Source organism: Paralichthys olivaceus, chromosome 9 (genome assembly GCF_024713975.1).
Source record: "Paralichthys olivaceus isolate ysfri-2021 chromosome 9, ASM2471397v2, whole genome shotgun sequence".
Taxonomy (NCBI): Eukaryota; Metazoa; Chordata; class Actinopteri; order Pleuronectiformes; family Paralichthyidae; genus Paralichthys; species Paralichthys olivaceus.
Window position 1 is genome coordinate 8,001,115 of NC_091101.1, and position 22,217 is coordinate 8,023,331.

Here is a 22,217-nt window from a genome sequence, read left to right on the forward strand (position 1 = left end):
GGCCATTATCTGTGTTAGCACTAGTGGGGCTCCGACAGGCTCTGTGGATCCTGCATAACAATACCTTTTATGAGCTTCTATGTGTGTGTGTGAGTGTGCGCCACTGTAGGCTCACACACGTGCGTTCATGCATGTTATCTCCATTGTGGCATACATAATGTACGCATGCGCCCCTGCCACTGAGTTTGTTAAGAACACTTGTGTGCGTGGCTGCATTTTGTCATGTGTGTGTAAATGTAAGTGTGTGTGTATGTGTATGTGACTCCTCACGTGCAGCTGTGCACTCTTGCTGTATCACCCCGTCGTCAGTCAACCCCCTTCTCCAGCAGCGCCCTGGGGGCCTTCATTATGTAAGAAAGACATTACTGCAGAACAGAGGCAGGCAGCCCTGATAACTCTGGCAGCCCCTGCTTCAATACAACATGTTTAGGTTTCCATCACACACACACACACACACACACACACACACACACACACACACACACACACACACACACACACACACACACACACACAGTCAAAGCCTGCAGCAGAGGTGTGATCAGGATAATGTTGAAGATTGAAGCTTGTTGAAGTATACAGGAAATGCCAATAAATCATGTTCTGCATTTTAATAAACAATGTCCTTCTCTTTTTTGCCCGCATCAACCTCTCTCCCTCCCTCTGTAATCTTCTTCACCTCCACCCATACATCCACTCATTTAAACACTCCTCCTCTTTCTTAATCTCATATATCTGATATAATTTATCTCCCTCTCTCCATCACTGCCTCCATCTTGTGCCTCTATTCCTCTCTGCACCTTCTTGTTTCTCTCTCCTTACCCACCTGGCCCCCCTCATCTCTCTCCAGCGGTCCCCTTCCCCCTGGCCCACCGGCTGACCATGAAGGAGGTGTTCGATGCCGAGGGCCGGCCGCGGGTGGACTTGCTCAAAGCTCATCTCACCAAGGAGGGCCGACTGGAGGAGGCTGTGGCCCTGCGCATCATCGATGAGGGTGCCGCCATTCTGCGCCAGGAGCGCACTATGTTGGACATTGAGGCGCCAGTCACGGGTATGGTACAGTGATGAAACAGGAGGGAGCACTGAGTGTAAATAAGTCTGTAATATAGTGAAGAATTACAGGGAGGTAACAGTAGCTAATCCTGATATCAGTAAATGACAGTTTGACATTTAGGGACATATGCATTTGTTCTCTTGCTTAGAGTTAGATGAGGAAACTGATGACACTGGTTCATGTCTGCACAGTAAATACAACAGTGAATGTAAACAGCTTAGCTTATCATAAAGACTGGAAATAGATCGCTCATCAATTAACCTCTAATATCTCATTTGTCCAACTTGTATGAAAACTACTTTTAAGCAATGTGCCGGACTATTTATTTTCTTGAGTGGTAATGTCCTGCAGTTTCTACTTCTGGACAGGAACTATTCCAGAGCATAACATTAAATAGCAAAAAGAATCAGCAAAGGCAGTGTTTTGACTGAAAAGACCCAATCAGTGAGTGGTTGTGAGCGTCTCCATATTTGTCCAAATTCCCTGCCAGGGAAATGGTGTGGACCAGGGGGTATGTGGAGAGGAGAAGTAGATTGAGAAACAAAATGGAAAACAAGTTTCTTAGACGATGTCAGAGAAGACAGACAAGCAGGCAGGTCGGACTCATGCAATCTCAACCTCCTGACACCACCTAGTTAATGTACGTATGTGTCTCTGCTTGTATATGTGTGCATTTATGCAAGTGCGAGCGTTGAGACAATTTTGAGTGGGCTGCTGTGCCCACGCAGTGTGGGAACAACGCTCAGCTTTCACAGGTACAGATCCCCGGGGACGAGGACCGACAGACAGGCAGATGGAGAGACAGTCGATCATAAGCAGCTTAGTACAGCTGTTCTCAAACCTGCTCGTTCCCAAGGAGCATCATATCGATCCCTGTTTCTAAGTTTCTCCACTTGTACAGATTCTGACCCAGAAACACTAGAGGGGATTTTATTTGTCCAAGCTTGATTTGAAAAAGATTTCAGAGATAGAACCACAGAAAAACAGTGCAGATCCATGTCGACAAGCAAAAGTAATGTTGAGAAGATATTGAGAAAACAGCTTAGCACTCGGATGCAGTCTCTCTAGAAATGCTCTAAGATCGACCAACTATTGAACAGACAGGCAGGTGGATGGGTAAAATCTAAGCTGACAGGCTTTTAGGGTGTCACAGGAAAGCGTCTGGAAGAATACTGAGACAGGTCTTAGAAAGCCGACGGGTTCGCTCATGCAATTTTTTGCATTCCCAATTCCCAGTTCAAATTAAAACGAATGCTGAGGAGTCGACACAAAAACAGAGATTAACATGGCAAGCAGATGGAGAAACGCCAGAAGCCAGACAGATTTGAAATGACCATCGCAAAATGACTGCAGAGCGGCAACTATGACATCAACTGCAATTGAAAGGAGAGGCCAGACAGATGGTGAGGGAGGTGGATGGGTAGATATATGCTGGCACTTCATACAGATGGACACAGTCCTGAAGTCTTTCAGAATATGAAGTGTTCAGCATGTGAAGCCAAATCTGAATTAGATCCAATTCTCAGACAAAGATATTGTAGAAAACACAGCCGAGAGAATCAGAAAAGAATGAACAGAATCAGACCTTATGAGGTTCTATCCAGAAAGTTTGCAGAAATGGATGTTTGGAAAACTACAGGTTTCACTTTTTGGGATCTGTCATGCTGTCCATCTTTATATACCGCCTATGATTTAAACCAAAAATATTCTTTTATTTGCTTGAAAAATGAATCAAACTACTAATTGGCCATCCAATCATTTTCTATAGATGAACTAACCAACAATTATTCTACTAATCGTTTCAGGTCGAAATATTCCCTCGCATAGCAATAAAAGCATTTAAGGTGATTTGGCAGACGCTAATTTTTAAAAGCCTTTTTTAATCCTTGATGCATTTCAAACCAAGGCCTTCAAACGATCAAACCAGATTCTTTTTATCATGTGTTTTCTGTGGTTTTTTTCATCAGACAGATGAGTGGTGTTTCTAGCTCAGTACACAGGACACATATTCCTCTGCAGATGCAAATCAGGCCATATGGAGTCACCGAGGCAGAGACGGTCCCACATTTGTTAGCTGAGTTGTGTGGCAGCTCTGAGCGGCAGTATTAATGATGTGTGTGCTGTGTCCTCAGTGTGTGGAGACATCCATGGCCAGTTCTTTGACCTGATGAAGTTGTTTGAAGTGGGAGGTTCTCCTGCCAACACACGCTACCTCTTCCTGGGGGACTATGTGGACAGGGGCTACTTCAGCATTGAGGTGAGGACGGACACTGTACACACTTTAATGCAGCACATCTCCATTTTACTGGGTGTGTATTCACTGTATTACATAAACAGTGAGATTACAACTAAATGATTGTGCACTATTGCCCTCAAATCCATCAGGCCTTTTCCAGGGGTGAGGTTTATGTCACTCTGTGGTATACAGTTACACTACTGTGCTGTATTTAATGTATTATAAATGTACAAAAGGTACTTGAGTTTGGCATTGACACACCACAATGTGTGTCTGACAATGTGCACATATACTGAGGTGATGTAATCTAAAATTCATGGACAGGGAGTCTTATGATGACGATCAGCTTTCAGGCACTATTCAGATTTAGTAGCCTGCGCTTTCCTATAGGACACAACAGACAAAGAAGGATTCAAGGTCTGTAGTCATTGACAAGAGTAGAACATGCTGCTGGCTGAAACATATATGGAAGCTGAGAGGAGACAGGAGACTATCCACAGGGCTGTTTGGATATTTGATTCTTTAGATGTGAGTGTGAATGTCTGAGCTGGTTGAGCCACCATGACATGATGTGTCACATACAGTGAGGTCGGATCAGTATTTAGGTCAGTCACCTTCCCAACACACTTTAAGAACTTATAATGAGTTATTAGTACTTTTATTTTAAAAAATGGTACAAGCTACAGCTGTTTTCAAGTCTATTTTTTTCTGCTAACATGATCATCACAGTCTGATTTGGGATGATTCTTGTCAAAATGCTGTTTCTGTCTATCTTTAGACTGGAGTACGGATCAATTTGCTTTCAGCTCAATTAATTTGGACAGTGGATGATTCATTCACGGAAGGAATTCCTAGAAACGGCTCCATTGTGATTCTCTGTGTCACACTTTGGATCTCCAGTTTGAATTTAATTAGGGAGAACTGAAAGTGAAATGACCACAAACTGTGTCTCATACAATAACTAACAAGGAATAATGTGCTAAAGCAAAAGTATTTTTCTCTGTAGTCTGGGGTTTGAAGGAATAGTTTGACATTTTACAGAAAAAATTATAATATGACACTATAGCTACAATAACATTAGTTTAGCTTTGCATTAAGACAGCAGAAATTGGTAAGCAGTTAGACTTACCTAGACTATTTTCCCAACAGTAAAACAAACCTCTGAAAACACAAATCAACATATATGTTTCATCCAAAATGGAAAGTGTTTTTTTGTTAGCTTAGCCAAGACATTATAATGCACCTACAATTTCTAACTACTCCTTTGAGATTACCAAAATAATATTTATTTCCCAAGTGAGGATGTTTAGTTTAATTTTGACATGACTAATTGTATTAAATTGTGATAACATCCCAATTAGAATGAAGTCACAGCATGCTGTGTTTATTATAAACAACAAAATCTCTTTTAAACAGATTAAGATGAAAACTAATTTAACGTTAACTTTGAAAACATTTAAAGATAGTTCTGGTTTTGTACCCATTGACAGGACAGATTTCTGTCTGAAATAGTTAGGAAAGATGTACAGCATGCAGAGGACTCAAGCCTCAGTATATGGGATGTCTGCTTTATTTCCGTGAACCACTAGATGTTTTAAGAAAAATTTAAACTTAATCCAAGTCAGCAAAAATAAAAGGCTTTGAATACGACAAATACTGTTGATTTCAAGAATTCATAACTACAATCAGTAAAAAAGACTAATTTTCCAGGTTTTTACTTTGTTAAAATTCCTTTTTTTAAAATGTACTCAAAATTCAAATGTTAGCCCTTTTTTGTCAAGTTGTACTTTCCACCGAGCTGCTCTCTCTAAGCAGCTTTTATTTCTCTGTCCTGGTTGAACCCTCAGTGTGTGTTGTACCTGTGGTCACTGAAAATCCTCTACCCAAAGACGCTCTTTCTTCTACGGGGAAACCATGAATGTAGACATCTGACCGAATATTTCACCTTCAAACAAGAATGTAAGTTGCTCTTGTTCCCTCCACATGTTTTAGATTGCTTCATCACTTCAACACTTCTGTTGTTCTTCCCTCTGCTTTCCTACTTCATACAATATCATCACATCATTTAAAATTAAGGATGACTAATGATTTATTTTTATTGAAAAAAGACTTTATTAGATGTCAAAAATGAATAAAACTGTCCATCATAATTGCCCAAGGCATAAGTTAAAATAACCTTTTGGAAACAACAGTTTGACTTTTATTTTAAGTCATTTTTGAAACAATCAGACCTTGACAATCAAACAAGTTATTATGTTGTAGGTAGTAAGCTCGTTAGCTGAATATGCTAGTGTATGCACCAATTAACATTTTAACTAGCTCCTTAGACATCTGCTCTGGTATCCTTAGTTTTGCAAAAAAGTAGAACTTCTTCACATCTCTCAAAAACTCTTGAGATGTTGAGTATCACTCTCATTAGACACACTGCTGTGCTTAGTTACACTCTGATTGGATAATTTGCTGCTCAGGAGAGAGGTTTAGCAAAGAGTCAATTAATCTTCTGCCAATCAACTGATCAATATATCGACTGACTGTCTCAGCTGTAAACATTAATACTTTCTGGGGCTTTTTCCTCTTATCTTCCTCCCCCTCAAAGTTCTTCCTCATCCTCCCCCATTTTCCACTCTCCACATCCCATTTCTCCTCCTCTTATTTTTCATCCCTCTTCCATATCCTCTTCCCACCCCCAGTCCTTCTCTCTCTCTCTCTCCATCTCTTTCTGTCTATGACTCTCTCCTCTGCCAGTGAGTTTCGCAGTCCTGTGCGAGAGTGGGTGATTAGCAGCAAATTAATTTGGTCTGTAATGATTGGCTCAGGGACTTACTCCTCTGTGTCTGATTGGCCAAGGGACGAGGAAGCTAATTTCCCCTGGTGCTCATGGCGAATAGTGGTCGCCCTCAATTACCATCTGCTGTGTGTATGTGTGTGTGTGTGTGTGCAAGTGCATGCACTGTGACTGCATGCATGTGCAAGAGTGTCTTCATAAATGTTTGAGTCCGTGTGTGTGTGTGTGTGTATAAGGAGCTGACAACTGGTGGACTAGCAATAATGAGTTCTTGCTCTACACGGGGCAGATGGAGAGGTTGACAAACACACTCCTCGCTGTCAAACACACACACACGCATGCACACAAACACTGAAACGCTCCACAATACTGGCTTTGATTTGTGTACATGTCGTTCCCATGTCCTCGCACTCCCCCTCCTCTTTCCCATCTCTCTCTCCTCGTTGTCGCCTCTCCTCCCTCTCTCCCTCTCACCACTCTTAACCTATCCTCCTTCTTCTGTCTCCTCCCATCAATCTCTCTTTATGAAATTATCATTCTCCCTTTCCTCTCCTCCCTGCTCGCTGTCATCCAAAATCCACCCTTCTTTCTCTCTTGTACTTCTCTCTCCATCCTATCTCCTCTCAGCTATTTTAATTCTGTGATATTGTTTTGTGTCAGATGTATTGTTACGCCCATGTATGAAATGTCCTTAAAGATGCTGCTTTATCGACATCCCTGCCAAATCAAAGGAGTTTTTCATGAAGCAAAGATACTGCCTAACAGTGACGCCTCTACGCTGCTTCATACGTATATTTGGGTCAGATTTTGTCTGTGAGTCTTTGCATCAATATGTTGCCTGTAATAATATGCTATGTGCTCTAATATGGAGCATTTCTTCTCTGGGAAGTGGCATTTTTAAATCATTCAAGAGGAGAGAAACAGGTCACGCGTTATGTGGAAATCCTACATGTTAGCGCCTGTATACTCAAGTGAGCTAAAGTATGTTTTGAGAGGAAAGTCTGTGTGAGGCCTTAAGATGACTCAGTTCTTCAGAACCGTCCATGTCAGGCTTCAAGTCTGTTTGTTCCCTGCATTTCTTGTCGCACAGTGTGTTTGTGTCTGATAGGAAACAGTCACACCCCGAGTGACAGGGACCGACTTTAAGTTTGTGGGGATAGTGGCTGTTCAAAACACACTCAGGCGCTTCTTTTTTTTCACATCTGAAAATATCTCTTCACGGCTCTATCCACTTCCAGGTAAGATCAAGTACTCGGAGCAGGTGTATGAATCCTGCATGGAGGCGTTTGATTGCCTGCCCCTGGCAGCCCTGATGAACCAGCAGTTCCTTTGTGTGCATGGGGGGCTTTCACCAGAGATCCACACGCTGGACGACATCAAAAAGGTACAAAAAGACACACACGTATACAAAGTTTGAATGAACAATGCTGTCCTGAGATTAGGTTTGTGACATCTGCTTTACATAGAAGTATTGTGCCATATAGAGCAGAGGAAAACTGCTTTGGAAATTTAGAACAAGTACATAAAAGAGTTAAAAAAATAGGCAGCACTATCTACACTCTAGAAGCTGTGGTCAGACTTACTTCACTCACACAGACACAACTAATATCTAAAGCAACAGAGTTATCTCTGATGTAAAACCATGTATAATGAGCAATGACGCATCTCCAGTTCCTCCAGTTTTACAAAAATGAAGCTATGGGTGCTGCCAACTTGCGCCTTTCATATCGTTTGGAGCCAGAGTCTGTGGAGTAGTCATTGTGGTGTGCTGTGACGGTATTGAGGTCCTGCTGATACATGCACTCGTCCAGGTCTAAGTCATTGTTATATTTTTTATTTATGCATCAAATTGCTTACTCATTTAACATAAAACTAAATGTATCAGATACATGCTCACTAGAAGATCAGTGTGATAACAACTACCTAAAATGACAAAATTAAGAAAAATGTATTCTGTGTCCTATGGTGGTGGGGTTAATGACCTATACTGCAGACAGACACCAGGGGGCAATGAAGATTTGGCTTCACTTTTGGGAAAATGTCATGTCGTCCATCTTTACTAGCTGTAGGACAACCATAGCTAGCCTTCACTAAAGCTAAGACTAGGTTCACTTATTTATTATTCTCTACTATCTCTGTAATTCAGATCTCAACATTTGACTCAAGTTCATCCAATACACTGTGGGTAAGCTAACTCTACCCACAGCCTGCACTGTAAAGACAGAATTCATAAGACACCAGAAGATGCAGCAGTGAAAAAGATGCTCACACAGTCTGTATGTATACAGTTAATACAGAATACAAAGACACACACATGCACGCAGAGACATGAGAACACACATTTCCTCATCTAATGGCAGTGTTTCCATGGTGAATCTGCTGGTGTGACATCTTCTCCCCCCTGTGTGGTGAGGGTTGCCATGGAGATGCTCTGCTCTGACAGTATGTGTTTGTGTGCATTTGTGTGCACTATATGTTTGCTTTTTTTTCACCTCCGATTTATACTGTATTTGTTTATGCATATATGTGTGTGGTTGATGTGAACACTTTGTGTGATATATATTTGTAATTTGGTCCTATATGTAATTTCTGAGTGTGCTCATCTTTATATGAACTGCTGTGGCCCTGTAAGCTTACATTTTGTGTGTTTCTTTCTGTGCGTTTGTCTGTGTGCGTCTTGTGTCCTAGTTGGACCGGTTCAAGGAGCCTCCAGCGTTTGGGCCCATGTGCGACCTGTTGTGGGCCGACCCCCTGGAAGACTTTGGCAACGAGAAGACCCAGGAGTATTTTGGCCACAACACAGTCAGAGGCTGCTCCTATTTCTACAGGTACAGGACAAAATTACTCCTCAGGGTGACTTGGACAAAAAATAGATATAAACCCTGACAACTTAGTTTTGGAGAAAATTAGTGTGATTTAGAATGAATTTAGTCTGGTCACCTTGACATATCAGATCCCTGCACTTATGAAGCCCAGATACATGAACTGACCTGGTGTCCAAACAACCCAGACAGAAGGCAATATTCATATATTAAAAAAAATACACACCAGGAACAATATTCTTTCAAATTACTAGCTGGAGCATTCAGCAGGAGGTCAGGTTGGTTCTCTCATATGTTGTGTAGGGCTCATTCAATATGTTTTAATGATGTGGGTGCCTCATGAGCGCCTGGTGTTTAGAGAGATGTGGCTTTCATTTACAAACCGGGGAACTAATAAGTTTTAGGTGGAATTCTGGTTGTTGGTTTGGGATGTCGGTTATGAGAAGAGAGACGCGTCCAGCCTGGTTACACCACATCCAAGATACGACAACAATGGTTGGGATTTGTACAACAGACAGGAAATCTTGGCCAGTTTACACACACACACACAGCACATTCACAAACACATACACACAGTTCCGTTTCAGCATGAAACGATATCCCACAATCCCTAGGGAGACTGCACGGTTCTGTTGCTATGACGACTGGCTACTCCTGCCAGATATGAAGTGATATTAAGATACAGTGAGAGAAAGAGGGAGAGCAACATGGGAGGAGGGTTGTGGTGGTGGTGGAAGGATGGAAGATGAAAGCTGTAATTCAAAAAATAAAAATAAAGGAATGTAAAAGACGCGGAGCTGAAGTTGAACTACAGATGAAGTGTTGGTGCTTTGGGTTCGTCCTTGAGTGTAAAAGTTGGTGTTATGACAAGTTGTCTGAGGAGAACACTGTGATTTTCTATGTTTAGCGGACACGGCATCAATCGACCCACTGGTGTGCATGGCCCCCACAGAGCTGAGGCCCATAAGCCCCCGCTCAGGCCTGTTTGTGCTCACCAATGACCCCTGCTGGTCCCAGTCAGACTTGACATTAGAAAATAAGAGGCCTACTCATCTCCCACTGCTTGACTTAACACACTTTAATCTGTCTTGTGGTTTACAACTGTCTTAATGTAATAGCAAATGGCACGTTTTCTATGTAATGCTATTTTTACTGGATCCTTTGGATATTTTTTCTCCTGGATGTTTTTCCTTTGCCATTTTTCAGAGTGCTTCACTCGCTCTTAGTCTCTCTCTCTCTCTCTCTCTCTCTCTGTCTCCAGTTACCCAGCAGTGTGTGAGTTCCTACAGACCAACAACCTGCTGTCAATCATCAGAGCACATGAAGCACAGGATGCTGGGTAAGCTGACTGACTGTCACAGCTCAGTCCTTCTCTCGGCTTAAAAAGGGAGCACCATTTAATTTAATTGCTTACCTTGACATTTCATGTGCCTGCCTGTTATTTCTCTTTGTGCAGGAATTGGCACATTAAGGGGAAAAGAGTTTGCACAATTTTACCCCCTCTCACCATTAAACTGTTATTATTGCCATTGTTAGAGTTTGTCTCACAGATCATCAGGAACAAAATTCAGGTTAAATAACTAACTTCTTGAAAACAGCATGTTAAGGCAGCAGGGCCATGTGAGGTTTGCACTACTAGTTCCATTTAAAAAAAGTGGGGGCAAAACAATTTCTGAAAAAATCCAAATGCATTACCAGCATCTGTTATCTCAGTGAAAATCCTCTAAATATAATGCTGCAATTAAGACAGAGCTATTCTGACTTGTGCTGTTTACTGAACCCATTAACAGTATTTATCATGCAGCAGGGTAGTCTGGGTAATCGTCCATCGGTCTGGGTGCACTTGGAAAAAGGTCAGGTCAATAGAAGTTATATTTTTAGTAAAATAAGCTGCTGCACTTGTACCTGAAATACCAGATTAGTCATGACTTTGTAATTAGTTTATACTTAAATGGAGACAACTGGTAGAGCAGCTTTTATGCTTTCAAATACTTATACGAGCTTGTGTTTATCATCATGTCTAATTTCAATAGGCTCTTTGTCTCTTGCTCTTTGCAGGAAACAGAATTGTACTCACAATTATTTTTATTACCTCTGCCAAGGAGGTTATATTTTCTTCTGTGTTTGTTTGTTTGTTAACAGATTTACACAAAAACTACTGATTATCACTGAACTTGGTAAAGGGACGTGGTATGGGTCAGAAAAGATCACATACAATTTTGGTGCAGATCCAGATCAGGGGCCAGATCTAGGGATTTTTGTCAATTTCTTAAACAATGAGAGATATGGTGTTTTTTATTACATTACGTTTTTTTACCCAGGTAATAATTCATGCATCTTGATAAAAAAACAAGAAAGAAGACTGATATTACTGAGTGTTAAAAATGTGGTACTGCTTGACTGAATTTAAGGAGACTGTTGGGCCTTGCCGGAGGTATGCGCTCTACTGAGTGCCATTCTAGGACTCAAAGGTTTAACTTCTGGTGCTCACTCCTTCTTTCAAACACAAGGAGATTTCAGCAGCTCTACTTTACCCTGTCATTTTGCACTCACAGATTTTCTCAGCCATGCCAAGGATTCTGTTCTGCTATCATTTGCTTTTTAAACATGTGGCTGTCTAGTCTTCAAACGGCCCCTGTTTGGTTTAAAGGCTTCTGAAGCAAATCCTCTGGTTTTCCTCTATGGTGTAGGGTTTTATTTGAACGGCTGTAATGTGGGCGGTTTGTTTGTCCTGCTTGTTCCTCAGGTACCGTATGTACAGGAAGAGTCAGACTACAGGTTTTCCCTCCCTCATCACCATCTTCTCTGCTCCAAACTACCTGGACGTCTACAACAACAAAGGTCTGACAGTGACACGTGCACAATCTTGTCCTTCTTCTTGCACAACATGTGTGTTAGTGTTTAGGGAAAAGTCTAATACCTGTATGTGTGTGTGTTTAGCGGCGGTGCTCAAGTATGAGAACAATGTGATGAACATTCGTCAGTTCAACTGTTCTCCTCATCCCTACTGGCTTCCCAACTTCATGGACGTGTTCACATGGTCGTTGCCTTTCGTGGGAGAGAAGGGTACCACACACTTTAACACACACGCTCTTTTTCCTACACACAAAATACACTGAAAGTACTGACACTAACATAATTATTTAAACAATTCCTTTAATTGATTTTGGTCGGACTGGTGTACACAGACACAAACAAAATTTGGATCAGTGTCATTTTGAAACATAAATCATAATATAGTGACACATTAACAACTGTAGCTTCTGGCCCCTATGTGAGTATAGATACATATTTTGCATACTTGTATTTTTATACTGAGTGATGTAATGACAATAATTGTTGCAGGAGGACAGACTATATGAAGGATTCATACATTTTCTGTTAAGTTAAATATTTATGTGGTGCGTAAAAAATTAATAAAATAGCTTAAGGGAGACTGATAAAACCATATTTGTATTTAAAACTACCTTGAACAACACAGTGACCACATTTTCTTTTAACAAGGACATAGCAGTCATGTAGTTTGTATTTCAATTAGGTTTTTAAAACAGTACCAAACTCTGTACCTCAATCTCAATCTACCACAACTAAACTAAACTAAACTAAACAGCACAAGGAACCATCTGTTTGATGATTCATGTCAAAATGTCTTTTTTATTTGAAGCATCACTTAATAATATTCTCTAAAAATAGCAGTGACATCAGCTCTAATAGGTAAACAACCCCTGCTTACTGGATTAGGGACATGTGGGTAACTAGAGTTTACTGTGATTTTCTCCTTCACTACAGCAGCTGTAGATAGATGACAGGAAATGAAGAGGGAGGGAGAGATGGGGACAACAAGAGTGTCCAGCTGGGTGTAAACCAGGGATACTGTAGGTTATGGTCCATATCCTAGACCTCTAGACCACCAGGGTGTCACCATGTCCCTAAGAAAGTGTGTGTCTCTCTTCGTCCTGCAGTGACTGAGATGCTGGTAAATGTCCTGAGTATCTGCTCTGACGACGAACTTGTGAATGACGGAGAGGAAATCTTTGATGGTAACAAACACGCAGCGCTGACATTAGAGCAATATAGAATTCATTATATTTGTTACTTAATGATATGTCATAAACTAGGTTTTTTTTAAAAAAACATTTTATTTTGTTAATGTATGTCTGAGTATGTGTTTGTTGGTCTTTCAGCCAGTGCAGCAGCAGCAAGGAAAGAGGTGATCAAAAACAAGATCCGAGCCATTGGGAAGATGGCCAAAATGTTCTCCGTTCTACGGTGGGTTGAGTCCTGGTTGTGTGTGTGTGTACTGTAATGGAAAACTTGCATATGACCTTAGCTTGAACTCTTTCCTATGTCTGATCAATGCTCGTGTGCTGTGTTCAACAATAACTCATGTAGAAACACAATTGTGCTCGCATAAGAGGAATTGTCTGGTGTACGTGCAGACGGACGATTCGAAACTAGACAGAAACTTTTTACTGTTTCAACCATACAATGCCATGACTGTTGCTTTGCACTTGGCAGATGTAACCTCAGTGTTCATGTTCTTTCTCGATGATGATCCTCTTGTTGACCCTGATCTTTGCAGTAGCAAACTTCTTCTTTCATACAGAAGCAAGAGCAGGCAGCTTCCTGTTTTAACAGGTGGCTTCAGTTTTTTATGCTATTATTCAGAAACAGTTGTCTCTTATGTTTCCTGTTGACCTGACTGTATACAATCTTCTTCTTTCCCTATTCGGGATGGTTTCATGCTGAGTGTGAAACCCTCTGCAGAGCGTTCTGTTAAATGACCTAAAGACAACTCCGGTCTGAGAAACTCTTAATTTCACATCTCGAGATAAAGTTCCACCACAGTACGCACTTCCAATAATTGTAGTATTTAATTTCTGCAGAAATAAAACAGAAGTTATCAGATAACTCACCTTGTGGGTTCTGAGTTTGAAACGACAAGGATGTTATAGTTTTTGCAGATGCACTTCACGAAGAAATGTGTAATTCTCTGTAACTCTCTTTATCACCCTCTCTCTTTTTACACACCTGTCGCGCGCACACACACACACCTTCTCTCTCTCTCTCTCTCTCTCTCTGTCTCTCAGGGAGGAAAGTGAGAACGTGTTGACCCTGAAGGGACTGACCCCTACAGGCATGCTGCCCAGCGGAGTGCTGTCTGGGGGCAAACAGACCCTGCAGAGCGGTGAGTGTTTCACACCCCTGCACACACACAGACACTCCTCAACTTCACCCAGAGCACACCTTCCAAAGTAGATTTAAAAGACACACAAGCAGACACAGATTCAATTTGAATATCTGCTTTGGACCATCTTCCTTCCTGCCCTCTTTCCTTATCTCCCACTCGACTGCTGTTTTTCTCCTCTCATCCTTCTGCCTCACTGACTCAGTCACCCTCTCCACCTCACCTCACCGGCGCTGAGGATACTAACAGCCTGCTGGTTGTGTGTGTGAGTGAGAGAGAGAATAACCTTTATATTAAGGGACAGTATTGCAGAGACAGGCAGTAAGGGGACATACAGCTAAAGTGTGTGTGTGTGTGTTAATAGCAGCTACTGCTAACTCTGACTGGTAACATGACCTGAGTGCTGAGACTGAAACATTCTTTTGAGTCTGTGAATCTGTGAAAGCTGAGCTTCCATGCTTGCACTCGTCTGCCACACAAAATGCACAAAACCATGATTTGTCAAAGCGGGACCTATTGCTGGCTTCAAATGGAACTTGTGATCTCCTGGTTATGATGTGCAAAGTCACATACACAGTGCACTAGGAATTTAAGCGGTAAAGTTGTAAGAACAGCGCTGCTAGGCAACAGCAAAATGGATCTTAATATTAACATTACTCTCGGCTAACAATTTAGCAAGCTCGCAATCAAGTAACAATCAGTGCAAAGACATAGAGACAGAGGGGAAAGGTCTATACGATTAAAAAAAGATTAACAACCACACCCTGAACCACTTCTGAGAAGGCAGGCCATGTGAAACCCTCATATGGAAAAAACGTGGAGCGAGAGGAGAGAAGGGTAGTATGCAACAAAGGTCCCTGACTGGATTCAAATCTGAGATGTTGAAATTTAAGATGAAGTTTTATCCCCTTGACAATCATCCCGCCCCTTATCATGTGTTTCCTCTGCCATTCTGTCTGAAATTGACTGTGTGCCTCTGCTCTTTCCTCCTGCTTTGGGTCCTGCTCATGCAAATCTCACAGGAGAAGGTGTTTTCAATTTAAATAAACTAAGGATCTTGCAATTTAGTTAGCAGCATTAATTAGCATATAGGATGTTAGACCTCTCTGTAGGGGATGAGGGGTGGCTGAGAGGGGATGGCAGAATTAACAGGTTATTAAGGGGATGGATTTTTGGTCATTTTGGATCAAAATGAACAACCTATTTGACATCTATCTGAGATTTGTGAGATTCCTCCTCAGGCTAGGATTTCCCATAACCACTTTTTTGTTTCCGGAAGCCAATACATTTACACATAACTGCACAGAAGCATGTTTCAGCCTTCACCCCTTTCTTTTCCTCCTTCTTTGCACTTCATCTTCTTTCTTGGACTATCATCTTCTCTCTCTCTTCCTGTCTCTTCTTTTATCTTTGCCCATCCTTCAGCTACCATTGAGGCCATAGAAGCCATCGAGACAGTTAAGGACGCAGAAGGTAAAATCCCACTCATTTCACTGTGTGTGTGTGTGTCGTGTTTGCGTACACATGTGTGCACATGTGTGTGGGTGTGCGTGTGTGCAGCATGGCTGCGCTCTCAGCAACCCATGCTCATAAGGTCATAGAATTTCCTTACCCACGATGCACTCAGCTCTTCTAACCGCATCAGCCTCTCACAACAAAGCCTAAAACTGCTCCGCGCTGAAGCCGCCACATAAAACAACACAAACATACACACATTTTTCTCTTTCCTTCACCTGGTCAACAGGAATCCTGCTACACCTGCTCTGTCAATGCACATACACACACATCACACAACCTTTTCTTACATACACAAGAAGAGCGGGACTGTGGGTGGGAGTGGGTGTTGTGAGGGTGGGCAAGACTCTTATAGTCTGTAGTGTGTTCTCTCTGTATTTCATAGGTACTGTAGTTCTGTAAAAAATGAACATGCAATCAATCTGTTGCTCTACAACATACAGCAGAACATCAGTCACTTGTGAAGCTATAAAAAAGAAGAAAAGTGTTGATGGAATTTGTTTAAATTTTTACAAACCAATTCTTTAAACTTTATCGGGGTTAAAATGGTCTGAATTCAAGGTTCAATTTAACTTTTCATGGAGCTTTCGAGCATATTCCGTGACCTCCTCCAGTAAATGGTCATATGACCTTAGCACAGAACTTCAGCCTGGTGAGTACAGAGGGAGGGTGATGAGACCTGAGACATTTGCTGAAGAAGACTGAGGATATGGTTGAAATCTCTGTGGAAGGCAAAGTAAATTAACCTTCACATGAATCACTCAAAACTGAGCCCCAGATTTCTGTGCTGCTTTCCAGTCAAAGTGCTCCTGCAACTATTTTTACTTATTTGCTGACTACGACGAAGTCAACCTTGAATTTTGAATATTTTACCACAGATGTGTTCCTGAGGTTAAGACTTAATCTCTAAATTTAAAACCTCAGCGTAAAGAAAAAGAAAGAATATAATAACACATAAGAAACTTGTGTGCACAGGTCTGCCAAGTTCTTCTGTGCTACTGAACAGATTGTGGTCATGGTGTTTGTGTTCTATTGTATTAAATACTCTGTGTACATAGCTGATGTGATAACTCTGCACGCTTAGTTAATTGTAGTCGTTTGTGTTTGTACCCTTATTGCTGTCTTTGGCTTACATGAACTACAGTCCATAATTTCTTTGAGCAAATAAATTATGGGAATCACTTGTGTTATATATTTCTGTTATGTAATATGACTTGTAGCTGTGTGTTGGCTGTCTGCTGTGTAACACAGTAGCAGACTGTATTCGTGAGTGTGCCGCATGTGTGAAAAGGTAAAATGACAGTAGTTGGTCCCTCCGGACACACCTCCGGGTCAAGGACTGCAGTTCAGCTGATTTCAAAGTGTCAAGTTCAAGCATAGTTTTTATGTAGAATGCTACAACAAGAAGTCATAACTGTCTCCTGCTCCATGCTTTTCTTTAGTTCACTGCAAGTCTCTTTAGACGACATTCCAGTGATTTAATGTTTAATTTCCAAGAAGTCAAGAGACTTGAAAAAGAGATTAAAACAAGATTGAGAGTCTAAAGCCAACCCAACACAATATATAGTTTGTCTGTATCTAGTTAGACTTGTTAATGTACTGTTGTGTATAAAAGAAGGTAATTTAAGGTAATTAAATGACAAGCCGAGCAGCGGGAGTAACCATCTTGGACAAATGAATGTGCCCGAGTCTCATTTACAGAACAGATTCTTTCCATTCAGCTGAGATTGCATGAATACTGTAAACATAACAGCTTTGTACTGGCAACTTTTTAAAGGAATTCAGTTCAACATTTTTTGTCTGTCAGTATTTAAATTAAGCTAAACTAATGGCTGGCTTGTTTTTGCATCTTATTTAACATAAAAAATGAGAGTAGGATTAATACTCTCATCCAATCCTTGAAAATACTCCCTTCATGACTGTAATAGTAAACTTCCTTAAAGGGATTGATTGTTCACCAAAAATACAAATTCAGTCATTATCTACATAATTTAATATAAATTAAATTAGTTTGATTCTTCAAACGTAAAAAACTTAAAATGCCTCTATACTGCTCCTGTAGTGTCATCCAAGTGTCAGCAAGCCCCGACATTCAATTCAATTAACACCATGTTTTGAGCCTAAATGTCCTCTGATATCCTCCTCTGGAGCCACGTTCAAGCATGGATCACAGTGGACATTTAGGCTAGAAACATGGTGTAAATCATTTCCTGTTGAATTTGGATGTCAGGGCTAACAGACACTTGGATTACGCCACAGGAGGAGTATGGAGACATTTCGTGTTTTCTTCTGTTGTTTTTTTATGTTTTCTAGAAGTGGTCTCCATTTATTTGAATTGTTTTGGATTTGGCTGTAAGGCTGTTTAACCCTATAACTCCAAAAGTGTTTTGTTGACTCATGTCACCCACCCCTCCATCAGCATAGTTGTGAGTAGATAATCAGTGAATGTTCATTTTTGGGTGAACTATCCCTTTAATGTGTAAAATCTGTGGAGTGCCCCTTTAAGAACTAAATTCTAGAACATGAATTGAACACACAGACATGGTGACTTGACTGTGTTAAGTTCAGACAAAAGACAAATAAGACAGATTGGATCAAACCAAAATGCAGAATATACTGTAGCTAACTTAGACAGCAATTTCAAACAAAGCAACCTGAGAGAAAAGGAAAACCTGACACCCGACAGTTGCTCTTCCTTTGAATTTTTGTTTTTAGTTCACAACATTTTAGTGAAACTGGTAGTTTATGCTCAATTGGCTCGAACAGATGGCTGACTGTCAAAAACTCCTCACAGAGGTGAAACATGTTTTCAGGATGTATGTGCAAGTGCTCCTGTGCAGCTTTGTTCCATAATATGTGTCATAGTGGCTCAAACCTACCAGACATCTCAGACTGCTGATCTAGGATCAATGGCCACGTCGCACTGACTGGCCACTGTGAGCTGTGAGGTCAAAGTAATCCTAGCTCAGCATTCAGACAACATATTAACACTGGCTGGTGTACAGTATATATATATATATATGTGTGTGTGTGTGTGTGTGTTTGTGTGTGTATATTGGTGTAGGAGCCCTGTAGATGTGCATATACTAGAGAAATGTGTCTATCCAAGCCCCCAAATGGGCTTCAGCTTGAGGGAGCACTATCAGTATCGAAATGTTTTTTGTAAATATTTGCATATTCACATTTGATAGTGCTCTGAATATGTGCTTAAAAGCTTCCAGGGGTTTGGATACACAAGATTCTACTAAATGTATTTTAAGATATTAACTCTGTGTGTATGCTTGTGTGTCTGTTTGTGTGTGTTCCTGTCTGTTTCTGCAGCCATCAGAGGCTTCTCCCCGCAGCATCGGATCAGCAGTTTCGAGGAGGCCAAAGGTCTGGACCGGATCAACGAGAGGATGCCACCGCGGCGCGATGCCGTCAACAGCGTGGGCCTGTCAATGGGCCGCATGAACATGGGAGAGCCCAACGGGACGGACAGCAACAGCAATATACAGTGATGGACATACACTCCCACATGCCCAGACACATACCTGCAGTTACAACACTGATATGGTAACATATTTATAAGATACCTGTACATAGGCATATATACACCAGAAAAACAGGCATCACACACAGACACAGTATTTCATACACTCAATAGGCTTCACACAACATCCCACACATATGCAAACAGACACACATGAGTACCTACCCCCCTTCCCATTGCCCTCAGCTGTATGTAAAGGCATGAGTGTACCTGGACTTTACCACCAAAGCCTGAGTCTCTTCACTGTACTGATCGGCCCTATTTAGAGAACTACAACTCCCATGTAACTGCACAACAGGAAAAGAACTACGAAAACAGTCCCCATGCTAAACAAGAGGAGCTGCAGTTCACCTCGTATGTTGGGGATCACCAGTGTAGGCATGACGTGGCTGTCTGTGGTGTGTTGTGTCAGACGGGGTCAAGTGTTTGCACGTGGGGGTGGGGGGGTTGTTAATGGCGATCAGAGTTGGGGGTTAAGATTTGTGTGGTTATTTTTCCACACTTCCAAAGGAAGTGGAAGCAAACCTTCGATGGGTTGATTTTATAGGGTTGTAGTTTCTCTTGCCTGCGTGCACATGCTTCAACATGTAACTGTCCGTGAGGTTATAATTGAAAATGCTCTCTGGGGCAGATCTCGTCATAAAGCAGGCAGTGGGTGAGAAAAGTTTGGATATGCAGTGTGGTGTGGAGGTCTATCTGTCGGCGTGAGATAATCTCAGCTGCCACTAATCTGAGCCCAAGTTGACCTTTTCTTCTCGGGAGGAGATTCCCGTTTGCTTTTGTAGCACTGCACCCATCCTCCAGCTGAAGTGAAGTGGAGGATCCCCCCTCCCCGAACCATCCACCCCCAAAAACTCAGATCCAAGGCCAGTTAACTCTGGTGGAAAGGCCTGACACCTGGGCCAGATCAGATCTGAGGTGTTCCTGCCTACCTGTCATGTGTAAATAGGATACATAGAGAGGCTCTATTGCACATCTGATGCATATGATCACAGGATGCACGATGCAGTATAGTGGAAGTAAGATGCTTTCTGTCTATGAGGGAGTCGGGGGGAGTTGAAATGTGAAGTCATTCTCTATCCATTCTCTTTCTACATCCTCCTTTCTGTCTGTTCCTAAACAGCAGCGTTGGCAGGAAATTATATTTCACACAGGAAACAGACTCTTCTGGTGAAGGTAGCAGCTGAGACAACAAGAGGAATTCAGAAGAAAAGGTCTTTGTAAAGCATTTATATTAACGCATCAGTGCATGCAGAGTTAAGTTCTTTGATAATAATGTGAAGATTATATTTGTGCTCTGTGTTTCACTATAGTAGGAATTTTTTTCTTGTTTTCTGGTTGATATAAATGAACTGAGGAATAATGATTAATTTATTTTGTACATAATGTTAATTTATTTTTTGTATTCATTTTGTGTTATATTTTTTTTCATTTTCTTTTTCACAACCTGTGTTTCCGGTTTCTTTTGACGCTGTACAGAATGACAGTACGCTTCTATTCAAAGTGTCAAGTCCACGTTCTCTCCTCTCTTCTTTGTCGATGTACAGGAGTTGTTTTTAAATGATAAATATGAATAATGATAAACAAATATTAAACTAGCATTGATGAATGACCATACTATATACAGAGGCACAGGCATTCAGGCAGCCAAAAGCATGATTGCATGGTTAAAATTTGAGCTGTTCAAAGCAAAAAGCAGCAAGACACATTTTAACAGAAGAGCCGGTGTGTTGCCGTCACAATTTAAAGGAAAAAAGTGTACTCTCTCTGATCATGACTCTTGATGATTCCTCTTGTTATTTGATGATATTTATGATTCTATGATTATTATGATTATATTTATTATGGACATTATTCTTAATATTTAAGCTCTCTCTCTCTCTCTCTCTCTGCTGGTTGCTCTTCATGTTGCGTTGCTCCTTGGTTGATCTTGTTGTGCTTCTTTGGGAGAGGTGAACCCCCCTGGGAGACCCTGTGCCATAGAAATTGTGCCACGGTTCTTACTTTCTCTCTCTCTCTCTCTCTCTTTCTCTCAGTTTCTCAGTCTCTATATCTCTCCCTCTGCTCTCTTTCGGTTTGACTCCCCCAGTCACTAACACTGTAAGCATGCCCCATGGGACGATCCACTTTTTTACTCTTGAATAAAATATGCATGAACCTTTGGAATGGATACTGTGTCTTTATGTCCTCACGACTGAGCGCGCACACACACACACACACACACACACGTCAAACCGACAAGACTTGTTACACAGTCGCCAAATAACAGAAGAACAATATGCTGAAAATGAAAATATCTAAATTTCTCTAGCCTCATTAGGCCTCATTCAGCAAACTTTCCTCATAAAACCCACTTTTGCAGTTTTTAACGAAGATTCTGACATTCACCAATGTTTTCTTATCTGGGATTGTTCTTATGTAAAAACAGAATCTAAGCACACTGAAGGGCACTCTTACGTACACTTGACAACTATAAAAAAAACATTTAAATTACCATTATATTTGATATATAACATATTTCATTTTTTTATTGTTGAGATGTTCTGTCCATGTGTGGCCTATTAATTCTGAAAACAGAATGATTTCTGTTCTGAGATGAGAGATGGTTCAGGAGATGCTGTGGTGTCCCTGTCCCTTCCCTCATTCTAGGGTAAAAATCAAATTTAGAACACACTAGTGAAAACATCACTAGGATTATTTTTTATCCACTTTCTGCCAATAGATCCCTTTCACCTAAATCTTAAGCACCTAAAGCACACTGGACCTTTAAGAATGTGTCATGAATCTGACGTTAACTTCTCAAGGACAAATTTAAGAAAATAAGATATTGGTGAGTGAGGCCAATTCTTCCAGCACACTAAGTCAGTGGTTCTCAACCTTCCTCAATTGGGACCCGTTAATATGAACCAATGTTTGACTGCAACCCTTTCTCACAACATGTATATATGCAAGCAGCTCAAATTAGGTATTACCTGGTCAATTCTCAAAAGTATTAATTAATCTTAATGAGTAAGTTAAGCAGCCTAATCCTTTCTTGTATAGTACTGATTGGTCTGTGGGTGCTGGGGTGAAAAAAGCTTCCATG

At 41.1% G+C, this 22,217-nt stretch overlaps 1 protein-coding gene across 3 annotated transcripts in view; it reads left to right on the forward strand.

The window, feature by feature from the left end:
- Window positions 1-21,294, forward strand: part of LOC109624436 (protein phosphatase 3 catalytic subunit alpha-like) — a 34,606-nt gene extending 13,312 nt beyond the window's left edge. For 2 of the 3 annotated variants that reach the window (XM_020079135.2, XM_020079221.2), the window contains exons 2-14: window positions 851-1,051; window positions 3,187-3,311; window positions 5,138-5,249; window positions 7,314-7,459; window positions 8,764-8,903; window positions 10,159-10,236; window positions 11,644-11,738; window positions 11,838-11,963; window positions 12,860-12,937; window positions 13,082-13,166; window positions 13,988-14,085; window positions 15,511-15,558; window positions 18,922-21,294. In XM_020079135.2, the coding sequence (XP_019934694.1) occupies window positions 851-1,051; window positions 3,187-3,311; window positions 5,138-5,249; window positions 7,314-7,459; window positions 8,764-8,903; window positions 10,159-10,236; window positions 11,644-11,738; window positions 11,838-11,963; window positions 12,860-12,937; window positions 13,082-13,166; window positions 13,988-14,085; window positions 15,511-15,558; window positions 18,922-19,100 (1,511 nt within the window). In that variant the 3' untranslated portion in view covers window positions 19,101-21,294. The remainder of the gene's footprint in view (window positions 1-850; window positions 1,052-3,186; window positions 3,312-5,137; window positions 5,250-7,313; window positions 7,460-8,763; window positions 8,904-10,158; window positions 10,237-11,643; window positions 11,739-11,837; window positions 11,964-12,859; window positions 12,938-13,081; window positions 13,167-13,987; window positions 14,086-15,510; window positions 15,559-18,921) is intronic. The other variant, XM_020079304.2, reaches the window with a different exon arrangement.
- The last annotated feature ends 923 nt before the right edge of the window (window positions 21,295-22,217 follow it).